Source organism: Moschus berezovskii, chromosome 28 (assembly GCF_049115385.1).
Source record: "Moschus berezovskii isolate FMDL1 chromosome 28, NW_MosBer_1.0, whole genome shotgun sequence".
In the NCBI taxonomy this organism is placed as follows: Eukaryota; Metazoa; Chordata; class Mammalia; order Artiodactyla; family Moschidae; genus Moschus; species Moschus berezovskii.
The window spans coordinates 1145622-1166053 of NC_142487.1; the positions used below are offsets into that span (position 1 = coordinate 1145622).

The 20432-nt window shown below is 42.9% G+C and overlaps 1 protein-coding gene across 10 annotated transcripts in view; it reads left to right on the top strand.

The window, feature by feature from the left end:
• Window positions 1-20432, top strand: part of OSBPL1A (oxysterol binding protein like 1A) — a 223554-nt gene that overhangs the window by 133956 nt on the left and 69166 nt on the right. For 4 of the 10 annotated variants that reach the window (XM_055417076.2, XM_055417079.2, XM_055417077.2 and 1 more), the window contains 2 exons: window positions 6240-6287; window positions 6786-6948. The exons of 2 other annotated variants lie outside the window; for them this stretch is intronic. In XM_055417076.2, the coding sequence (XP_055273051.2) occupies window positions 6240-6287; window positions 6786-6948 (211 nt within the window). The remainder of the gene's footprint in view (window positions 1-6239; window positions 6288-6785; window positions 6949-20432) is intronic. 4 more of the 10 variants (XM_055417078.2, XM_055417080.2, XM_088833401.1 and 1 more) reach the window with 1 other exon arrangement.

Sequence of the window (20432 nt, forward strand, 5' to 3'; positions counted from 1 at the left end):
CTGGATTGGGAAGATCCACTGGAGAAGGGATAGGCTACCCACTCCAGTGTTCTTGGGCTTCCCTGTTGGCTCAGATGGTAAAGAATCCACCTGCAATGTGGGAGACCTGAGTTCAATCCCTGGGTTGGGAAGTTCCCCTGGAGAAGGGATAGGCTACCCACTCCAGTATTCTTGCCTGGAGAATCCCCATGGACAGAGGAGCCTGGTGGGCTACAGTCCACGGGGTTGCAAAGAGTCAGACACAACTGAGCAACTAAGTACAGCTCTGCAAGCTCTGTGCAGTCCCCCTCCCCACCCACACCTTCCTTCCATATCCTCCCTCCTCTGAATTTCCTCCCAGCAGACAAATCTGCTTGGCCACTGAGGCTTCTTTATTTTTAAATGTCTTAGTAAGGGAGAATTGGGGTGGGGTGGGGGAAAGGGCTTGAGAAACATAAGAAAATTTGTGCAGTTGGAGAGGCATTGGTGAGATGGAGTGGAAGCGGGGCATGAGAGTCAATGAAAACCCTAAAATCTAATGTGTGCAAGGGCACTTCGTAAATCTATAAAACAAAGTGCATGCCTACCATCCAGTCTTGAAGATGTGTTTTCATACAGGATCATGCCTGAGACATGAAATCAAATCCTAGTTTTCCCAGACTGAGAGCATGATTGAGCCTGGCTATGAACCTAGAATAACCTCTGCTTGAGTTCACGTGAGAACGCTATGCCTCCCTCCTCCAGCAATACTGTCATCTTCTACAAGCAGAAGAGCCTTTGTTGTTGTTGTTCGGTTAAGTCATGTCCAACTTGTGACGTCATGGACTATAGCCCACCAGGCTCCTCTGTCCATGGAATTTCCCAGGCAAGAATATTGGGGTGAGCAATGGCAGCCCACTCCAGTGTTCTTGCCTGGAGAATCCCAGGGACGGGGGAGCCTAGTGGGCTGCCGTCTACGGGGTCACACAGAGTCGGACATGACTGAAGTGACTTAGCAGCAGCAGCAGCAGCAGCCATTTCCAACTCGAGGGGATCTTCCTGACCCGGAGATCGAACCTGTGTCTTCTGCATTGGCAGGTGGATTTTTTTTTTTTTTTTTTTTTTTACCACTGAACTTCCAAGGAAGCCCAGCAGAGCCCTTACCCAGCTATAAAGGACCAGACCCACTTTTCAACAGCAATGTGCTAACAGCAGAGAAAAGTCAGCATATCATTGGTTCTCTAACCACAGAAATAAGTGTTAATATAATTCCTTATCTAAGAGGTAAAATTAGATGTTTTTGGATTTAAGATGTATTTCAGTCTGAAGCCAGTATGTTCTGTTATAGCCGTACATCCAGCATAAGAAATGAGAAAGGCTGATTCTGAAAAAAGAAGGGCTCAATAAAGGACAGAAATGGTATGGACCTAACAGAAGCAGAAGATATTAAGAAGAGGTGGCAAGAATATACAGAAGAACTGTACAAAAAGGATCTTCATGACCCGGATAATCACGATGGTGTGATCACTCACCTAGAGCCAGACATCCTGGAATGTGAAGTCAAATGGGCCTTAGGAAGCATCACTACGAACAAAGCTAGTGGAGGTGATGGAATTCCAGTTGAGCTATTTCAAATCCTGAAAGATGATGCTGTTAAAGTGCTGCACTCAATATGCCAGCAAATTTGGAAAACTTAGCAGTGGCCACAGGACTGGAAAAGGTCAGTTTTAATGCCAATCCCAAAGAAGGGCAGTGCCAAAGAATGCTCAAACTACCACACAATTGCACTCATCTCATACACTAGTAAAGTAATGCTCAAAATTCTCCAAGCCAGGCTTCAGCAATACGTGAACCATGAACGTCCAGATGTTCAAGCTGGTTTTAGAAAAGGCAGAGGCACCAGAGATCAAATTGCCACCATCCGCTGGACCATAGAAAAAACAAGAGAGTTCCAGAAAAACATCTATTTCTGCTTCATTGACTATGCCAAAGCCTTTGACTGTGTGGATCACAATAAACTGTGGAAAATTCTGAAAGAGATGGGAATACCAGACCACCTGACCTGCCTTTTGAGAAACCTGTATGCAGGTCAGGAATCAACAGTTAGAACTGGACATGGAACAACAGACTGGTTCCATATCGGGAAAGGAGTACATCAAGGCTGTGTATTGTCACTCTGCTTATTTAACTTATATGCAGAGTACATCATGAGAAACGCTGGGCTGAAGGAAGCACAAGCTGGAATCAAGATTGCCGGGGGAAATATCATTAACCTCAGATATGCAGATGACACCACCCTTATGGCAGAAAGTGAAGAGGAACTAAAGAGCCTCTTGATGAAAGTGGAAGAGGAGAGTGAAAAGGTTGGCTTAAAGCTCAGCATTCAGAAAACTAAGATCATGGTATCCGGTCCCATCACTTCATGGCAAATAGATGGGGAAACAGTGGCTGACATTATTTTTCTGGGCTCCAAAATTACTGCAGATGGTGATTGCAGCCATGAAATTAAAAGACGCTTACTCCTTGGAAGAAAAGTTATGACCAACCTAGACAGCATATTGAAAAGCAGAGACATTACTTTGTCAACAAAGGTCCATCCAGTCAAGGCTATGGTTTTTCCAGTAGTCATATATGGATGTGAGAGTTGGACTGTGAAGAAAGCTGATCGCCAAAGAATTGATACTTTTAAACTGTGGTGCTGGAGAAGACTCTTGAGAGTCCCTTGGACTGTAAGGAGATCCATCCAGTCCATCCTAGAGGAGATCAGTCCTGAGTATTCATTGGAAGGACTGATGCTGAAGCTGAAACTCCAACACTTTGGCCACCTGATGCAAAGAGCTGACTCATTGGAAAAGACCCTGATGCTGGGAAAGATTGAGGGCAGGAGGAGAAGGGAACGACAGAGAATGAGATGGCTGGATGGCATCACTGACTCAGTGGACATGAGTTTGAGTGAACTCTGGGAGTTGGTGATGGACAGGGAGGCCTGGCATGCTGTGGTTCATGGGGTTGCAAAGAGTCGGACACGACTGAGCGACTGAACTGACTGATGCTGTTAACTGACTGGAGTGTAACTGGTTGAAAGATCTTTACTAGATTGATCATCAGGGCCAGAATGTCACCTAACCTGTAATCGGGTAATTGGACATGGTGTTCTCTGAATACTAATCATTTGCTCCCACTTAGTGGTGTGTCTTTGTCAGATTTAATTATTGCCTCTGCCTGACTTAACCTCTTGGGAACATAGGTAAATAGCAGGGTGCTTTATAGAAGGAGAAAGTTGATAAAATGTATATTCACTGGCTAACACCAGGCTTTTTAAAAGTCTGAATTCTTTTGTTGGCATCCATTCACTGATGGAGTGAAAAACACTTTGAAAGTATTCATGTGAATTTCTTCTGCCAGCATGAAATGGAGTAAGATGAAAGGGGGGTTGTGTTAAAGTGATTTGAGGAGATTATTGGAAAGGCTTGAATGCATTAGTCTGAAGGGGCTGTAGACACAGAGCAATGTGTCTATTAATAATAATAATAATGTGTAACTATTAAATGTGTGATGATTCAGTCCTTAAATGTTTTCTAATAAAAAGTTTGACGTTTACGTTTACTTGGTTTTATGTTGATTTCTGTTGTGGCAAAGTGGCTGAGGGCGTGAATTTTATGTGAATTTGAAAAAGAAAATGTCATCCATATGCTGGAAATGGTCTAGTTATAAGCACGTGTTGGGTTTTACTAATTTTGTGAAGTTATCTGTTCTTGGAACAATAATAGGGTAGTTATCCTTTGAGTCATCCGTGTGCGTATATTGATATACATGAAGGTGAGGAGCAGCACTTAGAATTGCAGAGAGGGACTGCATGAAGCAAATGAGAATTTGGAGACAGACTTGGAAAGTAAGACGAGGAATTTATGAAGTTACGCTCTGCATAGCTTGATGAGTAGTTTACACTGTTTCCAGTGCCGGTGTCCCCGGGTTTCTGAAATCCTGAGATGATAGCAGGCTTAGAATTGGGTTGTCCAGCAGACTGTTGCAGTTGGTTGATCTGACTGACCAAAAAGCATCCGTGCCGCTGAAGTATGCCCTTAGGTGCTTCTTTACAGCACACAGCTGCTCTCTCAGCTGCATCGCTTTTCCGGATGGAGAGGTATTGCCATTCAGCAGGAAGTTTGAGAGTAACATGCCTTCAGTATCGCAGATCCTGTTAGACTTGAAACCAATAGACGTGTCCTCAGGTCAGCTGACAGATAACAGCGAGGTGAGATCCAGGCTGTGGTCAGAGCCTCTTCTCCCCATTTTGTTTTCACACCTTTCCCTCCTTCTCTGAAGACTGTCTTCTCTGAGAACAGATGTTGAGGCAGCAGAATACAGGGATGCTTGCTTTTCATGGATAAAAGATCAGGATTTCGAATACAGTCTTGTTGGGAGAACTTGATATTTTGGAGCCTCAATCATTTACTTTGCCCCTTTTCTGAAATCTCGGGATTGAGTTTAGGTATTTAAACTTAACATATTTTTTTAAAGCAATAAAACCAATTTTTTTTCAGTAACTATAGTAGTTCCCCCTATGCCTGAAACCATGGATTTATTGAACAATATGTATATATACTGTTTTTTCCTATACATATGATTACATACATAATCATATACCTATGATTAAGTTTAACTTATAAAGTAGGCACCATAAGAGATTAACAATAAAATTAATAAGCTAGAGCTTACATATTTTTACCCGAAAGAGGTAACTTAGTTGATTCTTATGTAAAAGAGTTGGAGAAGGAAATGGCAACCCACTCCAGTATCCTTGCCTGGAAAATCTCATAGACAGAGGAGCCTGGTGGGCTGCAGTCCATGGGGTTGCAAAGAGTCAGGCACAACTGAGCGACTAACACTTTTTAAAACACTGTGTGGAACAGTACAGTATCAACAGCACATTTGCATTTTGATACTTGAGCAGCTAAAAAAAAAAAGACCAAAGCTTAATGAAAGAGGAGTGGATAGGGGTGAAAGAGTTTGAATCTGCAATGGCATTTTTTGGAATCTACAGCAGTGCTGATGTTTTTCCATCTTAAGAAAGGTTCCTTTTGATATTATGATGAATTCTGTAGTCCTCGTTTATAGATAAATGAATTGTCTGACTGGTCAAGTGGAGGAAAAACAGCTTTTTTTTAAAGGTTGATTTCAGCTATACCAAGAGTATTTCCTCCTTTGATATAAAATTTTAGGTTATAGGAACATTTGCATGTATTTTTCAGTTTCTTAAAAATTATAATTATATATCTGTTTAATTTTTTCCTGCTTTCTGAGTCTTCTCTGAACTTTATTGCTTACCATTTATTGCTGTTTATATTTCATTATTGTAATTCTAATATTAAGCACGTTCCTATAATGATAATAAATACTCAGGTACCCGAGGACTGGAGCTGTTCCCAAAATAATGAGGGTTTAATTCTGTTTTTATTACACGCTTAGCATTTTCTGGTAGGGCTGTATTTTAAGTCATATCCGGGATTCTTGGAACACTGTCCCTATACGTGTGACTGTGGAGGAAGATGCTGTGTCCTTGGGGACCACAGGAAGGAGACTGAGAGAGAGGCCAGGAATTGGGAGGCGAGTTCAGCAGAGCACAGCTGGGAGCCGTGGGGAGAGATCACCAGGGTGAAGACCCAGGGGCAGACATTTTGACTGGAGAGGGTTTCGGAGGTCACCCCATCTCATGCTCCTTGAACTGTTGGAACAGCCCCTGGCTTTGGGCCTGGAGGGAAAAATCCAAGAGGCTCCCAATCCGGACCCAGTGTCCTCCTATGCAGTGCTGTGTCCTGAAACATCGGATTTCATGCATTGAGATTTGAGAAATAGGTTGTGCTGTTGAATTTTTCTCTGTTTTTGAAGACCACTGAGTTGAAGTCCCCATTGAGACTCTCCCATGGTGGTGGAATCCTGATTTCATAGGTGAAGAAACAGGCACAAGGGGCATCTGAGATTAAACGGATCCCGGCTCTCCTAGCTCCTGTCTAAAGGCCCGCGTGGGCCCTACAAGTTGAGGGAATTGATGGAGGAGCTGTGATTTTCAGAGTTCTGATACAAGAGTGGATGAAACTGTTCATACCGAATCTGGTACCTGCTATTTTATGTGAGAAGTAAGACTACTTAAATTTTAGAAGGCTTTAGTTAATTTCAAATTCAGAAGCTCTTGGATTAGATAGGAAGAACAGATTATATCATCAAAAGAGTATGACTTTGCCTTCTCTATAATCTTTTATTTATTTATTTTTGTTCACTAGACTCAAGGTAAAATATGGAACCAGAATCAAAATCTGGATTGGAAAATGGTAATTAAAATGTCATCACCTAGCGTCTTGTTTCTCTTTATACCAACTCTTTGGGAGTAAACTGGAGGATTATGTCTTAATCTTTGATGTGGTTCACATTTTAATATTTACAACAGTTTTAATTCTTTATTTTGTTAAAAAAGCTAGATTAATTTGATTAATGTTGAATGAAATATTCTCTATTTTAAAAAAATTTTTATATGATTTTCAAATTGACTGATGTCCTTCTACTAGGGTCCTGATCACTTGGGCTGAATTTGTTTGCTTTTTCTTAATCTATTTGCATTGGCTGGAGCTGTTATGAAAAAAGTCCCCATGGGAAGAGCAAAATTAGCTTAGTAATTTTGCTCATTCAACCGTGCATATGTAGCACCACTGTTTTCATTCCTGATGTTGCAACTGAACTGGATCTAAAGCGAGCTATTTTCACATCCTTTTGAATAAGTCTGTCTCTCCTGTCACTCTGAAGTCTTTTTTGTATTATCTGTTTTCTTCTAGGTGAGGAATTTTAAATTGGAACAGGAACAAGAGAAAAACAAAATTTTATCAGAAGCGCTGGCGACTCTAGCCACTGAACATCACGAATTAGAGCAGTCTCTGGTTAAAGGTTCCCCGCCTCTGAGCATCTTTAGTGAGGACGAGTTCTATGATGCACTGTCAGGTAATTCTAGAACCCCGCCATCTGGGTCTCTGGTAATTCACAGTTGACCACCTAAATGTCGTGTTAGGGTAGATGTCACCTTGAATTCCCTGGAGTAAACAGATGGAAATGTATTGCTACAGCTCCCTGACGACCTACTTTTTGTGTGATGTTTTTAAGGCAGGAGTCCGAAAGTTTGAAACAGAAGTCATCACTGAGTCTGCCTTTTTGACAGCCTGTGCTCTGCTAGGGCCAGAGGGCTGTGAATCTGGTTTATTGTTTGATTCGTTGACTGTTAAATACCTCCTGGTACAAGGTGCTATCACCTGACAGAGAGGTGGATGGTTTATATCCTCCGAGAGGTCTAAGAGTAAAGGACACAGATAAGGAAGAATTGGTTACAGGATGGTATGCTGTGTGCCGCAGGGAGAGGTGAGGCCAGGATGTGCCTGGAACAGAGGAAAGGAAGAGCTTCGCTCGGCCTCAGAGCAGTACACTGGCAGCGGGCAGGGCTTCAGAGCCAGATCCTCTGAATGGAAATCCTGCCTCAACACTGGTGTGAGCTGTGTGACCTTGGGCAAGTCCCATGACCTCTCTGGTTCTCAGCTGTTACATGTTTAAAATGGGGGTAATTACAGTTTCCATTGCAGTGGGTCAAGTCAGGCCTAAACGAGTTCATATGTTCAGTAGTGCCTGACAGGTACCAGGTATTCAAAAAATGGGCGATGTATGTGGAGGGGTGAAAATGACTTTTTTTTAAATTAATTAATTAATTTTACTTTGCAATATTGTATTGGTTTTGCCATACATTGACTTGAATCCACCATGAGTGTACATGTGTTCCCCATCCTGAACCAGAGGAGGCACTGCTGAGTAGTTTTGACTTTTTATGAATTTCCTTTAGAATTTGAGGTGGATGTGGGCGGAGTCATGGAAGGAACCATGAAGGGGATGTCTGGAGCTGATTGAGACTGAGAACAAGTCTTTTATGTGAGGAAATTAAGTGCTTATTTAGTAGATGAACATGTACAATTGCTGGGTCTCACAGAACTTGACGGTGGAAGCAGGAGATCTCAATGGATATGGAGTTAAAGGGTCACATTCATAACAGGAAACTCAAGGAAGCACAGTGAGAAGTCACAGAAATGAGAACTACAGAAAGTTTGGTTAAGGAAGTTAACGTGCTGTGATGACACAGGACGAGGAAAATGACGCTGGCGGACTTAACAGAGAAGTCATTCATTGCAGAAGATCAGCAGGGCAGAAGTCATTCATTGCAGAAGATCAGCAGGGCACACAGGAGCATTAATTTTAGAAGTGTGACATGATCGAAAGATGGGGGAGAGCTAATTCTAACAACCAGATTGGGGAATAATTAGAGAAAGGATTGTAACAACTACGATGATGGCTATTAGATGGGGTATTTGTGAAAATAGTGATTCAAATTGGGAAGAGAAAGTAGAAATCAGATTTGAAAGCAGTGGAGTGAGTGGCGGGGCTAAAGGAGGGTTTTAACCTGATTGGGGGAAGTGGGGAGAGGACACTAGGGCTGCTGACATGTCTTCCCGTCTGTCCTCTGCCACATCCTGTCCTGTTATTCCCTGTATTCCTTCTGTTTGGACATCCAGAAAGAGATGTGAATGTAAAAGAACCTGGCTGCTTCAACTGCTCATCATTGATAATATTTTTTTAAAATATATTTATGTATTTTATTGAAATATAGTTGACTTACAATGTTTCAGTTGCACAGTAAAGTGATTCAGTTATCCATATACACATATATTATTTTTGAAATTATTTTCCCACAGGTTATTACAAGACATTGACTGTAGTTCCCTGTGCTATACAGTAAACCTTTGTTGTTTGTTGCATTCGTCATTGATGTCTTTAAAAAAAAATTAATTTTTAAGAAAAAACTTGTTCTAAACAGTTCAAGACAGAAGTACTTATAGTGTCCAGTGAAATTTTCCCCTCATCCCTCATCCTAATTGCACACTTCCTCAGAGGTTCTTGTTAACAGCTTGATACATTCTCTTGAAGACCTTTTTAAAGCAATCCCATGTATATGTGCCTGTGTATCTATGCTCTTGTTGGTTTTAAATCATGAGTGGAAGTAGCTGTGTAATTGTCCTGGGTCTGCTTGTCACGTCACAATGTATCTTGGAAATATACACCAGTATATTTCCCACCAGTACTACAACTCTAGCTCATTCTCTTTAAAGGTTCCATGAAAGTCAGTGATATGGTTGAGCAGAATTTTCTGTCTTTCTCTGCTTGATAGACACTTAGGGGCTACTCTCATCTTGCTGCTTCTCGGGTGTATTTTAACATTTATTTCCATAGTTGTCTCCTTGGGGAGAAGGAGATAAAAAGAACTACAGTCTCTCGATCAGGACTGGAAAATGAATTTCCTCGCAAGTGACAGTTCAGGTCTGTTTGCAGTACCTGCCTCTTGATGGGTTGCTGTGTTGAGAAGGATCCGGCGCAGAGTCAGTGCCCCGCTGAGTCAGTGCGTTCCACATGGCTGGGGGAGATGAGGGAGAGAGACTGGTGCCCTGAGTGGCAGGTGAGCAATGACAGGTCCCTGCCCTGAGTGACCCACCTGAGTGTTATTACATTTGCCTGAACATAGTAGCCTTTCTTGGGCCACTCCTACTTCCTGCCACAAATCTTGGGAATCCTTTGGTTCAATGTAGAACTCTATTAGAATTACGAGTCGGCTGCCCAGGGTTGAAGTCTTGCCCTGCTGGTGACCTAGCCACGTACTTCACTGAGATCATAAAAGCTATCATTTGGGAATGACTTCATCTTACTGTAATCTACACATTAACCTTCATTCCCACTTCCTCTTTCTCGTCTGTTACAAAAGAAATGTTCCCTCTTAATTAAGGCCATTTCCTCCTGATTCGTTCTGGTACCCATCTCCTTGTGCCTCCTCCAGAACTTTGGTTTAGTTATTACTTTTTTCACCTACAGTTTCTTTTTTTTTTCCTGTATTTTTTTCTTCAAGTTTTATTGAAATAATTGACCTACAGCCCTATCAGTTTAAGGTGTACAGCATAATGATGGGGCTTAAATCATGAAATGATTATCACAAATTTAGGGAACACTCATCATCTCATAAGGTACAAAATTAGAAAAAAATTTTTTTCCTTGTGATGAGACTTTTAAGGATTTACTCTTAACTTCATGTATAGCATACAGCAGTGTTGATTATATTTCTTCTGATCTATGTCACATCCTTCGGTTCAGTTCAATTCAGTCGCTCAGTCGTGTCCGATCCTTAGTACTTAGTTATCTTATAACCGGAAGTTTGTACCTCTTGAACCTGTTTTCATCTGTTCTCCCTCCCCTTTCTCTGCACCTTCAGTAACCAAAACTCTGATCTTTTTCTGTGGGTTTATTTGCTTATTTGCTCTTGAAGTATAATTGACCTATAACACTGTTAGTTCCTGTTGCCCACCCAGTGACACCCTTCCCTGGTGGCCCTGACAGTAAAGAATATGCCCACAATGTGGGAGACCCAGGTTCGATCCCTGGGTTAGGAAGATCCCCTGGAGAAAGGAGTGGCAACCCACTCCAGTATTCTTGCCTGGGAAATCTCATGGACAGAGGAGCCTGGCAATCTACTGTCCTTGGAGTCACAAAGAGTCGGACATGACTGAGCGACTAACACTTACTTACACAACATAGTGATTTGATATTTCTGCACATTTTTTAATGGTCAGCTTAAGTCTAGACATGCGAAAGTTTGTACCTGTTTATCTCCTTCACCTGTTTCTTTCAATACCCCATTATCTTAAATACTAATTTAGAATTCATATAATAGTTTCATGTGGCTGCCGGAAGAAATTACCATAAATGTAGTGGCTTGAATAATGCAGATTTATTCTCTCAGTTCTGGAGGTCAGAAGTCCTGTAATCAAGGTGTTGGGCAGGTCTGTGTTCCCCTGGAGGCTGTAGAGAGAATCTGCCTCCTTGCATTTCCAGCTTCTAGAGACCACTTGCATTCCTTGGCACGAGGCCCTATCCTCCCATCTTCAAAGCCATCAAGTTGACTTCTTCCGATCTCTCTGACCTTCCTCCCTTCCTTTTATAAAGACCATAGCAGTCACAACAGACCCATCCAGGTAATCCAGGGCAACCTCCCCAAGTCAAGGTCCTTAATTCAGTCACACCTGCAGAGTCCTCTTAGAATGGAAGGTGACCCATCCACAGGTTCCAGAGACTTGGAGGGACGGTTGTTCTGACTGCCACAGTTCCGGAGTTTATTTCTCCAGCCCTGACCTCTTGTGAGATATGTATATACTCAGTTGTTAGCTGGATAAATAAAAGATGGATTCTTAATCTTCCTCCTAGGTCCTTTTCCTCCTGGAATTTGCTTGATTTTAGTAAATGGTGCCTCTTTCATTGCCTAAAGCTGGAAATCCGATTCATGGCACTCACGGGCCCCCTCCATGAAACGCAGACCAGGGCCCGTCCGTTCTGCCCTTCAGTCATACCTTGAATCCGTCTGTGTTCTGTTACTGCAAGGTGCTCATTAAAGGTGTAGGTGCTGCTGCTGGAAGACTGTTGATAAATGGTGGTTCTACCAATTCGTGTAGCCTTTGGAAAATGACTTCACTATCCTGAGCCTCATTTCTTCATCTGCAAGGGGGTCATAGGATTATTGGGGGGAATAAACAACTCATATTTGTACTGTAAGCAGTGCCTGGAACACTGAGGGGCTGCCCAGCGTTCACGCACAGTATCATCACCTGCGCTGCACCTGCTCTTGTCCAGCCTCTTAACTGATGTCCGTGCTTCCTGCCTTGCCCTCTTGACTTTCACTCCATACATACCACCCATGCTGATGCTTTATATACAGTCATGGCATCACATTCTCCTGCCCAGAATCCTTCAGTGGCTCTTCACTGCACCTGTAAAATCCAAACTCCCTAATGGGCCTTCCAGGCTCCCGATGTGACCCCCACCCTGCCCGTCCCTTGTTCGTTCCAGCCACACCGGGCATCATCCATCCTCATCATGCAGCCGTGACAGAGGCTGTTGGGTGGGAGGTAAACGAGAGCAGGAACAAGTATACAAACCTGCATTTCATGTAATTTCTGAATCAGAATAATAGAGTAAATCAAGCCTACCTTAATGTTTAAAAGAAATGAGAAAAAGGCTTTTAAAGCTACTTCTTTTAAAATACTTCTAAATAATTTCCAGTAAATGCTTAGTCTGCTTTTTAAAAGTTACAACTTGTCACTTCCTTTAAAATTAAATCCATGTGACTTCCTGTTTTCCCTTTAAATTTTCTCAGATAAGCAGGGTCAGTGAAAATGTAATACAGTAGGTGAGACAAACCTTGATATAAGCCTACAGTGTATTTTTTCCAACCCCATGTGGGTCTTTTAATTATTTAAATTTTTTTCCAGTATGCTCAGTGACTTAAAATTTCATCAGATCCCATATGGCAAACATTCTTTCTCACAAATTAGGTTGAATTCCATTCTGTAACAGATGAGAAGGATCACTCATGTGGATAATGAAGCATCACTTCCTGTCTTCATTGCATGTCTGTCTTTAAGGAATGAAATGGTTATGTTGAGTGAAACTTCTGATATTACTGCCTACCTGTAAGTGAACACTTCCTGGGAAGAGGGCTAAACATTCATATGTATTAAAACAAAGGATTTAATGAGAAACTAGAGACTAACTAGTTCTGTAGAAAAAATCTATTCTGCAAGTAAAATACAGAAATTATAATATGTAGTAGGTTCCACTTTAGGGAAGAATGAAGCAGCTCCTTCCACATGTTCCTGCCATTTTTCTGCTCTTTCCATTTCACCCGCTTCTCCTCCCAGAACTCTCAAATGTCTCTAAATGATCACTATCTCCTCTTCTGGGTAGCTTTTCCCACTCCCTCAGGCACAGTTAGTCGTTTCATCTTTCATGTTTCTTCCATTTACATTTCTTTCAAGGCCCTTTGGTTGTATTGTGCCTATCTCTTTTCAGTGGTAGTACCTGTGTGATCCGTCACTTCAGTCGTATCTGACTCTTTGCAACCCCGTGGACCAGAGCCCGCCAGGCTCCTCTGTCCGTGGAATTCTCCAGGCAAGAATACGGGAGTGGGTTGCCATGCCCTCCTCCAGGGAATCTTCCAAACCTAGGGATCAAACCCAAGTCTCTGATATCTCCTGCATTGGCAGGCAGGTTCTTTACTACTAGCACCACCTGGGAAGCCCATCTGATGGTAGAGACCCTATCTATTTATATTCCTGAAGTACGTAGCATAGACTAAATTGCTTTCTAAACGTTTATTGAATGCACGTTGTTGAACAAATGTCATTGATATTTCTGTCCTCCCTAAAAATATATTGGTTTTCAATCAAGAGCACAAAAGAATCCATAACACTTGCTAATTTCATGCGGCCTGCACGCTCCACTTTGGATACTGTGTGGAACAGGATGGTAGGTGACAGAGGGAGTGAATTGGGATGAGATGTTATTTAAAAGGCAAACTTTGTTCTCCAGGAATTTACCATCGTGTAGGAGAAGGCAATGGCACCCCACTCCAGTACTCTTGCCTAGAAAATCCCATGGATGGAGGAGCCTGGTAGGCTGCAGTCTGTGGGGTCGCTAAGGGTCGGACACGACTGAGCGACTTCACTTTCACTTTCACACATTGGAGGAGGAAATGGCAACCCACTCCGGTGTTCTTGCCTGGAGAATCCCAGGGATGGGGGAGCCTGGTGGGCTTCCGTCTATGGGGTCACACAGAGTCGGACACGACTGAAGTGACTTAGCAGCAGCAGGAGCTAAGAGACTGGCTCTCAGAGAGAGGGGTGAATGAAAAAGTAGCTAAGGGGGAGAAAATTAAAGGTGCTTGACCTTATGAATCTCTAATGATTTCCTAAGGCATTATTTTTGAAACGTTTCTTAACCAGTTAAATAACTTCATGGCTCTTGCTCTTTAGTACTGGTCTGAGATAGCAGTTGCACAAAAATTTCTGCCTTTTGAATTTTAAAACCTCAAAATTTATTGTTTTTCTTACTGTCTGTTCGCTTTCCTTTTTAGAAACATGTTGAGATCAGTTGTGCAAAAAAGGCTTTCTTGCTTGATTTTTCTCTTAATGCTATTTTGGTCAAAATGCACATGAATAATGCATCCAAATCCTATAGTGTAGATTGGCAAAACCAGTGGAAAGTTAGGTTATGAAATCGAAGCCAACTTTAGCATGTCTCAACAGTTGCAGGGGTGGGTGCTCATGTCTTTTTAAATCAGAGCTTTAAGAGTGGAAAGTGGTAATATAATGACTTTGATTTTGTCTGGAGGAGAGTAACATAGGAAGTTATGACCCATGTGAAATAACGTTTAATCCAACAACTACAACTGGTACTAGCTGATAAAAGTAATGACATCTGCTGAGAGTTTCACATAGACGATGCAGGGTTTGATCAAAGTGATCAGAAGTGTTGGCAGGAAGGCTGTTGAGATACCATGTGCTCTATTCTTTATGTTCCTAAGCCCATTGTCCTCTCCTGCATTTTAGTTTTTTAAAAATTAATTTTTACTTATTTAGTTTTTTATTTTGGCTCTTCTGGGTCTTCCTTGCTGAGTGTGGTCTTTCTCTAGTTGTGGCTGGCCAGGGCTACTCTTCGCTGCGCCGGCTTCTCTTGTTGTAGAGCACAGGCTCTGGGTGCATGGGTTTTAGTACTTACAGCACGTGGGGCATGGGCTCAGTAGCTCTGTGGCATGTGGGATCCTCCCGGACCACAGATCACACCCATGTCTAACTGCGTTGGCAGGATAGGACATTGTACCACCAGGGAAGTCCAGTGGTTTAGTTCTGAAATACCTGGGCATTTCCTACCTGGGCCATTTCTGTGAGTCTTACTGTGGTCTGAACCTGCCCAGGACTTGAAGAGCTCACTCACTTCTGTATTCCTAACACTTTTTTCTCTTGTCCTTATTTATTGGATGGTTAGCCATACTACCTTGTTCTTGCCCTGTTTCTTGTTGTGTAACTTTTTGTGCGTTTTCTTTCTTGTCTTTACCCAAGCCTGCATTTCCATCAGAGACCTTATCGTGTGAACTTGTGTATTTCCTCTGTTGCCCAGGACAGAACACGTTCATTGATTGGTGTGATGTGCAGCAAATTGAGTACCACAGACTATGGCTGTTATTAAAAACCTTTTGTATGTACTATGGTACAACATTCTGTGGAAAATCTTAAGTAGTCCCCGGGGCTTTTAATCTCACTTTGTGCTTATAGCATTAAAAATTATCCAGCAGCTTACTCATGATGTGCTTATGTTGTAGGTAAAACACTGGTGAATGTCATTTATCCTGTGTGTGTGCATGCATGCTCAGTTGTGTCTGACTCTTTGTGACCCTATGGACTGTAGCCTGTCAGGCTCCTCTGTCCATGGAATTCTCCAGGCAAGAATACTGGAAGTGGGTTGCCATTTCCTACTCCAGAGAATCTTTCCCAGCCGGGGATCGAACCTAGCACTTCAACCTTCATCAGGATATTAGTACAGCTCCTTGTCTCTCCCAGATAATCAGTTATTCCTGGTCCCCACCAGCTGTCTTTCTTATCTTTCAAAACTGCTGTGTCTTACTCAAATACCTTTGACCAGCATCACTTTGTTCTTCTAGCATTCTCTCTTGAACAGCCTCTGTTTATGTTTGTTCTCATGATTTCCCAGCAGCCGCTCTTGACCAGGTCACCGTTGTCACGTGCTCGGCTGCCTAGCTGCATGGTTCTGTCTCAGTTTGCGTCTTTGTCGGCTTTTTGCCAGCACTTCAAGTTGCTGATCCCTCTTCCTTCGTAGAACGCTTTCTTTACTGGGTTTCCAGAATACCACTCTCATTTGATTTATTTCTCAGTTTCCTTTGCTGGTGTTCTTGCATCCTTCTCACTTTTGGTAGTAGAGTGTCTTAGAGTGCAGTTAATCTTTTGTTTTCTGCATTTACCCTCAAGATCAGAGGTCCCCAGTCACCAGGTCTCAGACTGTGGCCTGTTAGGAACCGGACCACACAGCAGGAGGTGAGCGATGGGCTAGTGAGTGAAGGTTCATTTGTATTTGCAGCTGCTCCCCATTGCTCGCATTACTGCTTGAGATTGCAAATGACGGTGGCCTTAAAAATATGTTTGCGACAACTTCAAATCTCCATGCATTCTGAATTAAAGTCAAGGCAGAATATCCTGAGATTGCTACAAAAGCACTAAAAGGCCTGCTTCCGTTTCCAGCATTCTCTCTTTGTGAAGCAAGGTTTTCTGCAGTACAGCAATCAAAAAGTTCATGCAGTAGACCAAACATAAGCAGTGCACTTTGGGTGTCACTGTCTCCCATCACCCCCCGTCTAGTTGCAGGAAAACAAGCTCAGGACTCCCACAGATTCTGCGTTATGGTGAGTTGTATAATTATTTCATTATATATGCCGGTTTAATAATAATAGAAATAAAATGCATGATAAATGTAAGGTGCTTGAATCGTCCCAAAACCGTCCCCCACCATCCAGTCTGTGGAAAAATTCTCTTCCACAAAACCACTCCCTGGTGCCAGAAAGGTTGGGCACCGCTGCTCTAGTGCCCTTGTGCTCAGAGTGTAGTCTGAGTAGCGTTAGCTTCACATGGGAGCTTGTCGGAATTGCAAAACCAGAGGTCCCAACTCAGATTTAGTGAATAAGAATTGGCAGTTTTCTTCAAATCTGTCAGGGATCGTCCAGTCATTAAAGCTTGAACAGCTTGCCTTGCGTGATGTCACCTAGTCCCACACCTGCGAATATTGCCCAAATTCTGATAAATCTGTCAGTTTTTTTCTGTAGACTCAGTCTTGTCTCTGAATTTCAGACTCCTGTCTAATTATCTACTCAACACGTTCACTTAAGTAAGATCTCCTAAGTGTCTTAAAATGTTCAGGAGAGAATTCTTCACTACTGTTCATAAGCCTGCCCCTCCTGCATATTTTGGTGGATGAAGGATGCATCTTTACAGTTGCTTCAGCTGAGGTTGAGAACCTTTGAATTATCTGTCGTGGACTGTGGGTGGTTTTGTTTTGGTTTTTTTAAATTGTTGTTCTTTGATTTCTTTGTTTTCGGGGTGTTGGGGGAAAGATCTCGTATCCACATTCAGTCTGTCAACACATTCTGTCAGCTCTTCCTACCACATTTAGCAGAATCTGACCCCTTATCATTCCACTCCCACCACCCAGACCCCTGTCATCTCTCGCCTGGATTGTGACAGGGGCTTTCTGACTGGTCTCGCTGCTTGCATCCTCGTCTCCAGCAATATTTCAAGCACAGCGTTCAGAGTGACCGTTTCCAAACTTGAGTCTCTTCAGGTCAGTTCCCTGCACGGAACCCTGTAATGGCTTTGCTTCTGGCTGGAATAAAAGCCAGAAGCCCTCCATCTGGCTGCCTGCTGCCTTCTGAGGTCTGCGCTTTCCTCCTCAGACCCTTCCTTCCATCACTGACCTCAGCGGCAGTCCCTGCTCCTGCCAGGCGTGTCCCCCCGGGCCTTCGCTTCCCCTCACCTGGAGCTCTCTCATCCCAAATATCTGCAGGGCTTACCCCTCCACTCCGTTCCTTTTTCTGCTCAGAAAGACCTTCATTGTATCATTTTCTCTTGCCTTAAAAAAACAATCTTTCACATATATTGTTCGTTTGTTCCTGGACTTCTACAAGTAGAGTGTAAGCTCCTCGTGAAGGAGGCGTTTTTCTTGGTGCCTGAGTAAAGAGTCAGAAGAGAGTTCTCCAGCAGGGTAAGATGGAGGTGGAGTATTCTTTGTGGAAGAAGCTAACACACATTAAGGTAGAGAATTGTTCTCCGAGACATCATGAAAACGCACTGTGGCCGAAGCAGGGGTAAGTGTTTCAAATGCTGAGAAATGGTGATGAGAGGAATCCACAAAAGTAGTTCAGGACCAGCCTGTAATGAGTCTTATGATAAGGTTCTGCTGAAGAATTTGCTTTTTAATCTGTAAGTGATGGGGAGCAGCAAACAAGTATACCGATGAAGTCAGGTTAGTATTTTATAAAGTAAATATTGTGGATTTTTATAATATGCTTGCATTATACTAAGAATTGGATATTAAGAGCAAATAAGGCATGGTCCCTACTCAGGAGTTTACAGTCTGTTAGCAAGCGAGTATGTTGAGAGTTAAAATTGATTTGAGGTCCGGGTGGCCTCGATGAGAGATGACAAGAGTTTGCATGAAAGCAACTTAACTGAGATGGGAAGTTTCAGTTCCTCTCTTTATTGCGTTAATTAACACGTATCCTGACCTTTGTTCCTCAGGGAAGCCTGCTTGACTTTCGGACTAGATCAGATCCCCACTGTTGACGCCCCACACATCATCATCAGTTTAGTCACTCAGTCGTGTCCGACTCTTTGCAACCTCGGGGACTGCAGCACGCCAGGCCTCCCTGTCCATCACCAACTCCCGGAGCTCACTCAAACTCATGTCCATCGAGTCGGTGATGCCTTCCAACCATCTCATCCTCTGTCGTCCCCTTCTCCTCCCGCCTTCAGTCATTCCCAGCATCAGGGGCTTTTCCAATGAGTCAGTTCTTTGAATCAGGTGGCCAAAGTTTTGGAGTTTCACCTTCAACATCAGTCCTTTCAATGCATATTGAGGACTGATCTCCTTTAGGATGGACTGGTTGGATCTCCTTGCAGTCCAAGGGACTCTCAAGAGTCTTCTCCAACACCACAGTTCAAAAGCATCAGTTCCTCGGTGCTTAGTTTTCTTTATAGTCCAACTCTCACATCCATATATGACTACTGGAAAAAACACAGCTTTGACTAGACAGGCCTTTGATGGCAAAGTAACATCTCTGCTTTTTAATATCCTGTCTAGGTTGGTCATAGCTTTTCTTCCAAGGAGCAAGCATCTTTTAATTTCATGGCTGCAGTCACCATCTGCAGTGATTTTGGAGCCCCAAAAAATAAAGTCTCTCACTGTTTCCATTGTTTCCCCATCTATTTGTCATGAACTGATGGGACTGGATGCCATGAGCTTAGTTTTCTGAATGTTGAGCTTTAAGCCAACTTTTTCACTCTCCTTTTCACTTTCATCAAGAGGCTCTTTAGTTCCTCTTCACTTTCTGCCATAAGGGTGGTGTCATCTGCATATCTGAGGTTATTGATATTTCTCCTGACAACCTTGATTCCAGCTTCTGCTTCATCCAGTCTAGCATTTCTCATGATGTACTCTGCATGTAAGTTAAATAAGCAGGGTAACAGTATACAGCCTTGACACACTCCTTTCCCGATTTGGAACCAATCTGTTGTTCCATGTCCAGTTCTAACTGTTCCTTCTTGACCTGCATACAGATTTCTCAGGAGACAGGTAAAGTGGTCTGGTATTTCCATCTCTTGAAGAATTTTCCACAGTTTGTTGTGATCCACACAGTCAAAGGCTTTGGCATAGTCAATAAAGCAGATGTTTTTTTTGGAACTCTCTTGCTTTTTTGATGATCCAACAGGTATTGCCAATTTGATTTCTGGTTCCTCTGCCTTTACTAAATCCAGCTTGAACATCTGCAAGTTCATGGTTCATGTACTGTTGAAGCCTGGCTTGGAGAATTTTGAGCATTACCTTGCTAGCGTGTGAGATGAGTGGAATAGTGGGGTAGTTTGAGCATTCTTTGGCATTGCCTTTCTTTGGGATTGGAATGAAAACTGACCTTTTCCAGTCCCGTGGCCACTGCTGAGTTTTCCATGCCTCATAGTCCCATAGCAGTTCCTTTAGTTGACATTTTATATGATTGTTTTTTTTTTCTGCCCTGTCACTCAAGCAGACAGAACATTCCTTGAAGAGCTTTGCACCCCTCGCAACTGGCATAGATTTCGGCACAGATTAGGAGTGCAGATATTTGAGTGAAAAAATTTGGGGGTACATTTCAAAGGCTAAATTGAACTTGAGGATGAATTGGTTGTGGCGGATAGTGATGGTCTTACACTTTGCATCTGTTTACTGAGAAGTCCTACTTTGGCCCAAAGCATCTCAAACTCCAAATAATGGAAACTGGACTTGTCATCCTGACCTGCCCCCTTATATATGGCCTGTCTTGGCTGATGACCTCCTTCTCTACCAACCATGCAAACTACAAATGTGAAAGTCATCTCTTACCTGCTTTCCTCACATCCTCCCCATTTCTGAGTATCTGGCTGTCTTCTTGTCTCTCTGTTTCTCCCCCAGTGTTCATGGGCAGTGAATCCATGAAGTTACAGTCATTGTTACAGTGGCCCTGGGATGCTGATGCATCAGAAGGTGAAAATGTTAGTCGCTCAGTCGTGTCCCAACTCTGAGATGCCATGGACTGTAGCCCGCCAGGCTCCTCTGTCCATGGAATTCTCCAGGCAAGTATGCTGGAGTTATCCACTCTTGTTATTCTTGCCTGGGGATCTTTCCAACCCAGGGATCAAACCCAGGTTTCCTGCGTTGCAGGTGGTTTCTTTACCATTTGAGCCACCAGGGAAGCTCAGAGTTATCTGTAAAGTCTAAAA